This window comes from Biomphalaria glabrata, chromosome 18 (genome assembly GCF_947242115.1).
Source record: "Biomphalaria glabrata chromosome 18, xgBioGlab47.1, whole genome shotgun sequence".
Classification (NCBI taxonomy): domain Eukaryota; kingdom Metazoa; phylum Mollusca; class Gastropoda; family Planorbidae; genus Biomphalaria; species Biomphalaria glabrata.
Window position 1 is genome coordinate 7,843,590 of NC_074728.1, and position 8,151 is coordinate 7,851,740.

At 32.4% G+C, this 8,151-nt stretch overlaps 1 protein-coding gene across 1 annotated transcript; it reads left to right on the plus strand.

The window, feature by feature from the left end:
• The first annotated feature begins 127 nt into the window (after positions 1–127).
• On the plus strand, positions 128–7,913 carry LOC129923927 (uncharacterized). The gene is made up of 2 exons (XM_056017071.1): positions 128–277; positions 828–7,913. The coding sequence occupies exons 1-2, from the start codon at positions 186–188 to the stop codon at positions 2,512–2,514; spliced, it is 1,779 nt and encodes a 592-aa protein (XP_055873046.1). The 5' UTR covers positions 128–185; the 3' UTR covers positions 2,515–7,913.
• The last annotated feature ends 238 nt before the right edge of the window (positions 7,914–8,151 follow it).

An 8,151-nucleotide genomic window follows, 5' to 3' on the forward strand; every position in this document is an offset into this window, starting at 1 on the left:
ACACACCCACAAAGCCATATTTACGCATGCGCACCATCAAAGCTTCTCTGGATACTGTACATACACGCATGCGCACTGAAAAAGCTTCCGTAACAACAAAGTAGGCACGCATGCGCACATGACGTGAACCGGTCCTTCTGTAAACTTCCTCACATCAACAATCGATTCATTATTGAAACTCAGAAATGCCAACAAAAGGTTATATGTTTGGAAAGAAAAAACGTTACTGTAAGCCCAGAGGACGACATGCTTCAAAGACAAATGCACAATTACAAAGGTAAGTCTAGATCTAGAGTTTGCTTTTTTTTTTTTATTTACTAGACAAGCGTGTGCTGACACATAAAATAATGAAACCTTGGCTCTTTGAGTTCGACAACGTGTTTATCCAATGAATCACATCTAGATCTAGAATCTAGATTCTATAGACATTAAATAAATATCATGAAAATGATTGCAAACATAGAGATCTATCCTTTTATAGATCTAGTCTATATTAGGAGCATAGATCACATTAGAACTAGATAATCTCTAGAGATTAGATTATCATGTATGATGATGTATTGAACAGTATTGTAGGACTTCAACTCAAGTCTTGGTCTTAGTTGTTTTTTTTTTTAGATCTAGTACATATTGTCATATATAGATCTACATTACATCTAACATGTCTCTATACATTCTTTACTTTTTATGATTAATACAATATATGATTTCTAAAATGCATTATAAAATTTAAAATAATCTTCATGTTGTGATAGATGTGACGTGTACTTTCATACTATTGAATTTTTTTTTAAAGACCCTCTAATTTATTTTTTATTTGTTTGCAGCTCTGTTTTGAATACAGCTGGATCTGAAGCAGCAACAACACAGCCTGCAAGTGCAGCTGAGCGAAAAATATCCCTAACTGCAGTTACTAACGCTGATAACACCAATAAGAGGCTGCCTGAAGATTTCATATACGTCATGATGAATTCAATGCAATTGACCACAATGGTCTCCTTGTTGTGCTGTCCACATTGCTTTGACAACAAATTAACTATGTGCATCACACAATCAAAAGGCATGGCTCATTTGATTAAAATCAAATGCCTAAATTGTGAAACATATTTGTGGTCCGACTGGACCTCAAAAAAAAGTAATGATGTTCATCTGGATATTAATGTCCGCGCTGTGGCTGCATTAAAAGAATCTGGAATCTCGCATTCTAAATTTGATAGGTTTTGTGGACTTATGAGTATGCCCTGCATGCACAGAAATACTTATAACAATCTAGCTAACATAGTCAATACTGCTATAATTGAAGCTGGTGAAGAATGTATGATTAGGGCATCTGCTGTTGTGCATGGAAGAAACATTTCACAACCTCTAACTACAGATGAAAGAATAAGTTCAACAGGCTGTCCTGTTATTACAGTTTCTTTCGATGGGACTTGGCATAAAAGGGGCCACTCATCTCATTCAGGAATTGGCACAGTTATTGATTTTGATACTGGACTCGTCATCGACACCGAAGTCCTATCAAATTATTGCCATGTTTGTGATTCAAACTCTGCAGAACTAAACTTTGATGCCTCTAAGCATATGTGTCAAAAAAACTTCAGTGGCTCAGCAAATGCAATGGAGGCCGCAGCAGCATCCAAAATCTTTTCGCGCTCTGTGGCATCCAGAAAACTTGTTTATGGCACGATGCTGTGTGATGGCGATAGTAAATCGCATTCATCTGCCATTACCAACTCAGGATATGATGTAGAAATCTTAAAAGAGGACTGCATTAACCACATCTCAAAAAGAATGTTTAATGCTTTGAACAATTTAAAAATGTCTAACAAAAAAGAACTAAATTATAGGCTTACAAAGCCAAAAATTGAAAAAATTACAAATTACTATTCCAAAGCTCTGCGCCAAAATGCTCCCGACATTCAAAAAATGAAGCTGGCTGTTATGGGCTCATTTTTTCATATGATGAGCTCAGACCTAGATCATAACCACAGGTTGTGTCCTGATGGCGCTACATCTTGGTGTCACTTTAAGAGATCAGAGGCACTAAAACAGCCATATAAAAAACACAACCAGACCATCACATCAGAAATAGGTAAACTGTTATTTCCTATAATGAAAAGACTAACAGACACAGATCTGTTAAAAAGATGTTCTAGAATGGGAACACAAAACGCCAATGAATCTTTTCATTCCCTCATTTGGCAAAGATGCCCCAAAACAGAATTCGCAACATTAAAAACGGTAAGGGCTGCGACATACCTTGCTGTTTTAGCCTTCAATAATGGACCTGTTGGCATCAGATCAGTTTTTGACATATTAGGCATTCCCTGGACACTAAAGAACATTTCTTCTAGTGAGAAAAAGCAAAATGTCAAACTACAGCTTGTTAGAAAAAGAAAATCAATCGCATTAGTGTCCAGGAGAAAAAACTTGAAAAAACGAAGAATTGAGCATGAGCACCGGGCAGAGGTTCTAGAAGGTCCAACCTATCAATCAGGCCATTTTAATGAATAGTTTTTTGTTTTTTTTATTATCTATTATGTTGTTTTATGTAAATATTCCCTTTTTTTCATTTTTATGGTTACAATAAATATTTTATATCATTTTAAAAACTTTAAATGCGTTTTTCTCAAAATATATTTTTAGGTGCATGTTGTCCACAAGAATCTCAAAATCTTTAGTTCTGTATAAGTTAGACTAATAATTTTTCACATGTAGTTTATTGATAGTATATCATAGGTAATAGGCTGCAAAAATTTTCAATATGTATAATAAATTTCATTAAAAAATAAAAATAATGATGTGACCTCAGATGAAAAATGGGGTCGGAAAAAAATAAAAATTTTAAAAATTCATAAAAATAAAACCAGTCATAATTTTCAAAACAAAATTAGCCAGTTACCTATGGGATTCAAATATCTATCAGGTGCAATCAAAAAATTAAAAAAAATTTGAGTACTTTAGAATATTTTAAGAATTTTGTAAACATTGTTTATTTTCAAGATGGCCGCCATTTCCATAGCAACCCAAAAGGCTACACTCATAAAATGTGTATGGTTACTCATGTCTCTATATGTTCTATCAAGTCATGCATAAAGCTTTTCTATTTATCTGTAAATTACAAAAATTGAAATTTCATTGTGCATCCCCCTTAAAAGCATTTTATATTTATGTGTTAAAATTTTTTCCCATTATTATCATTATTATTATAAGGTATATTCTAGAAACATTATTACAGCGTTTCTCAAACTGTGTGGTGTGCCCCCACCCCCTTTATTAATAATGAGAGGGCAAATCTGTTCCTTTCTTTTTAAGTTTAACATTTGTAGCATTAGCATTACAGTTATAAACCAATACCTTTATGTAATATTCAAGTTCAAGCATAGAAATGGTTTCTGTCAAAATGAATACAAAGTTTTTGCTGCAGAAAGTAAAAGTAGAAGAATGATGTTGCAGCAGACATTGTCCAGTAATGATAGTCCAGCAATCCTTTTCACACCTACATATGTGTGTGTGGGATTTGAGATAAGTGGGTGGAGGCAACGCAGATTTTGTTATTCAAGGATCCTGTCGGTCCAATGTGTTTCTTAGGGAAATGTGTTGAAATATAGCTTTTACAGCTTCTCTCATAGCGTTTACCAGGGCTCAGTAAATAAAAATTGAAGTCATAGATTTGTTCAGACTCCCAAGACTTGCTATGACTAAAAGACTACATAAGCAATAGCCGAAAATGTCAAAAAGCTTTCAATTTACATACTTTTTAAAAATGTTTCTTTCTTAAAGCATTAATTGCATGCCACTTTCAGTGTGGAAATGCTTAGCCCTGCCGGAAAAGTAACGCTGCTAAATATAGCATTTTATTTCATGTCCAGGAGAATTCTTTGTACTCTGAGGAGTTGTTGAAAAAAAGAATTGGTAGCAGTAGTTGCCCTTCTATTAGTTTTCCTCTGTGAGTGCTGGTAAGTGTTTTCCAATAAGCAAGTCTCCTATAAGCTCAAAATTGTCTCTCCAAGTAGCTGCTTTTGAATGTTGTTGCCCACCAAAGATGAATCTCGAATAGTCTTTTTTGTGTCAACGTTGTTTGGCAGTTGCAGCTTCGAACTTGTCTGGAATTCTTTGTTTCTGCATGTAGGAGTTTATTTTTTTTTAACCTTGGTCTTGTTTGGCAAGAAGTCAACCTGTGCCTTGAAAACATTTTGTTCTTTTATTGAATAAGTCTATATGTTGTTAGTTTAGAAGATTGCTTTGTCCAGTGAGATGTAGTTAACAGTAGTTTTCCCAGTATTAAGACTTTACTTATACTTTAGAAACACAAGTTCTTAAAAGTTTCAAACCAACACTGCCACTCTGTAGCTTGAGGGGCTGTGAGTTCCAAGTCAAATTTCTCCGGCTGAAAACAATATTTATTTTAAAAACTTGATAACTTCAGAGGGTAATTCCAATGCATTTTATTGTGATAGATATATAAAAAGTTAAAAAACATGTCCATTTAGCAAGACTTTAAGATACTCAACCAGCACCTGTAGCATGTTGTGAACACATTCTCATGAGAACATGTAACCAGAACTGTAACTGGTACAATAAAGCACATTCATCACAATGACAGTATTACCAATGTGAAACAAATGAACTTATTAAATTAAGTGATGTCTTTTGTTATTCTTCAGAGTAAGACTTTTCGTACTTTCGGGCAAGAAATGTCTAAAGCAAGATAGAATCAAAGTTTTTTGAAGAGGACATTTTGATTTGTCTTTGTCAATGCAATTTTCAAATCTAGCCATCTTTCTTGTTTCAGAATGGTGTCATTTTTTTTTTGACTGACTCACCATCATTCTATTGATGTCTCTTGCATGTACAAAACAGGCCCGCATGCTACGAGATATCTTGCTAAACTCCAATATGATCTTAAAAGGATCCTACTTATTACAAACGTATATGTGTCTGTCATACTTCAGTATTGGCCCTTACCTCCCATTCCTTATTTAACTATTGCTTTTTATTTTACAAATAATTTCTACCTTGGACTTGTAAGGTGGAAGCCTTTTTTTGGGAGGGGGGGGGGGCATCACTGGTAAAAGTTTGAGAAACACTGTAATATAAAACATTCATGTTCAGTAATTCCTCTTCTCTGTGATTGTTGGTCTGTGTTAACTATTTTTACTTCCTTCCTAATTGACTTGTGATAGCAAAATCATAATGTGACACTGGTCTGACTTCTTACAATTCAGTGTCAAGTATTGAACCTCCTACTGCTGTCAGTGTTGCCTTAGTACAGCGGCCCTGCCCGAGTCTGTTTTCCCACAGTGTAACTGTGGACATATTAACAATCAGTGTAAACCACTGTACTTTATCCACTGTACAGATGTCTCATTCTCAGAGCATAAGAGTTGGACAGATTTGTCTGTTCTTGACCACAAGTGTTATTTCTGTTACAAGACTCAACTAATCATTTTCTTTTATCCTTTTTTTAAACTCTTTCTCTCCTAACTGACGATACCAACGTTGATGTGGTAAACAATTACGGAGAGAAAGTGTTAAGTAAAAAAAACACCTTTGTAGCTTATGTTATCTGTTTTCAAATTCTAAACTAAGAGAGATAGGACTTTAAAAAAAAACAAAAAAAAAAACTATTTTATTTTGTTAGTAAATTAATAATAATACTACTACCAAAAGAAAAAGCACTAACAAATACAACTCTGAATATAATTTTTGAAATGTGTATTTTAACATCTAAGAAATAGAACAAAGCCTTGTAAATTGTCCAACCCTATTTATTGACATATGAGGGCTTTTTTATAAGAAGAATATGAAAATGAAAAATGTACTCAATTTACTATAGTATATAATGGCAAAGCAAATATTCTGATTCAGAATGAGACTGACGGTAAAAGCTTATCTTAGACAAGAGTTTTAAAAATTTCCTGTTAACTTCTTATTGCTTTCTTTTGCATTAGGGTCTATGCATTGTTACAGCTTTGTATCACATTCAGAGCTAATGTCAGAAGGAAATTAAAAAAAACATACCTCAGGGCATTTTTTTCTCCCAACTTTGTTTTGATTTTCATGAATGCACCATGTGATATGTACTCTGACAAAAGTGCTGTGCAGGCACCAGGCATTGTCTCAAAGCACAATAATTGATGTCAACTTCTTGTTCATTGTTACACTTTTGAAGTGCTGATTTGTTACTTTTCTTTCATTCAGGACAGTGATATAAAAGCACACAAGGCTACGGGTGTTTAATAAAAAAAAAATGCTAATGCTTTAAATTAACTAAATGTTTCCAGGCTTACTTTCTGTAATGCTTAATCATTTCTTTCATTTATTTTTAACCTTCTGCTGTGTTTAAGAAAGAATATCTGGAAGCTAAATATTGTCTAAGTGTGGTGCTAAAAAAAAAACTTTTTTAAAATTCATAACTTGTACAACACATCTATGCAATTCTCTGCCAGCTAGTGGGTATTATTTTAAATTATTAAAACTCTTTCCATGCCAGAGAAAAAAAAACGGTTTGTTTTAAGTTAAACACTAAAAGAGTTGTGAGTTGTTATGTCATCATAGGAAAGTGTTGTAAAATGTTATGTCATCATCTGAAAGAGAAACCTTTTAAAATAATTTATTTGTTATTGTATTTAATAATTTATAAGTGTGCTTTTATATATATATATATATATATATATCAGTGTCTTAAGTTACTTATTGTATTGCTAGTATTAAATATTATTTTATGTTTACACTTGTTGTTATATGGTTTTTATTTTGATGCAATTAGCAGCTTAAACATTGATTGCTCAACTGCAGCTTATGTCATAAACCACATTGTTTAAGTACATCTCTGCGTGTATAAGTATTTACTGAACATTTGTCTTTTCATTTCCTTACTAGTTACATTCATTTCAACTTTTTAATTTATTTTTATCGTTTTCTTTTCTATCCTTCTTATTTTGCTTCTTCTCAGATGATTTAAAACATATTTTATTATGGTAAGGATGGAGTCATCTATCTTGTGTACCTTTCACATCTTTCAATAAAAATAAATGAGTTGTGCTTAAGTATTAAGTCAATTTCATTGCTCATGTTTAAGGATGAATAATAAATAGAGAGATTGAATATTTTCATGGCCAAATAATTTTGTAGCGAACAAAAATGTAAAAATTAAGTTGTTTTTTTTTTTAAGTGAATGTTTCTCAAGAATAAAAACACATTTATTAATATAAATCAGATATTATTTACCCAGAAATACTTGACAAAATGAAACTTTATACACTTTCTCACAGTCCCTAACAAAAACATAAATGAACTTGAAACATTGATCAAATAGTCAATGAAGTAGTAGAGATTAATTTATTTTGGTTGATATCAGAAAAAGGAATTAATTATTACAGTATTCAGATATATGACTGTAAATGTGGAGTTGTTCCCCTTACGCTTTTCTTTTTTTTTTTTTTTTAAAGTATTTTTTTTAATATCTTGCTTGTTGTCAATGTTATTTGATTTCAGTTGCAAACCTCCAATGAATAAAAACTAAAATATATTTTTGATAAAGTATTATCTACTACAAACAATGCAAAAAAAAAAAACTACAGTGTTTGTCAATGCAAACATTTTTTTGTTTGTTTCTGTCTATGACATTCTACATGCTTGTCATCCATGGTAATGATGTTTGTGCATAATAGTTTGATTGCACCTGGCAGTGCTAGACAGTCAACTTGTTTTTCCCTGCCAGTCTTAGATGTGCTATTTCACTTGCTAAATCCTGGATGCTTTCAACACTTTTGATAATTGTGTAATGTTTTTATTATTAATCCAATTTTTATCTTATTTGGTATTTGGTTCTACACTGTTTCACTTGTTCCATATTTTTACTTGTTTTATGAATACTTTATGGAAAAAACAATAAATATATTTATATATTTGTTTCGTTTCGCTGTTGCTTCTATCTTTTAAGAATATAGCAAAGGTTAAAGGTTTCATATACTGATGTAGCGTTGGGGCACTCTTCCACTTCCTTTCCAAACATATTGTAACACTTGACACAGAAGGTTTGTTTGTCATTTACAGATCTTTCTATTGTGAAGAACTCTCAAGAAAACATTAAGAAACTGAAACAGACACAAAATAGAGATGTGAGATTCATAACAAACGAATATT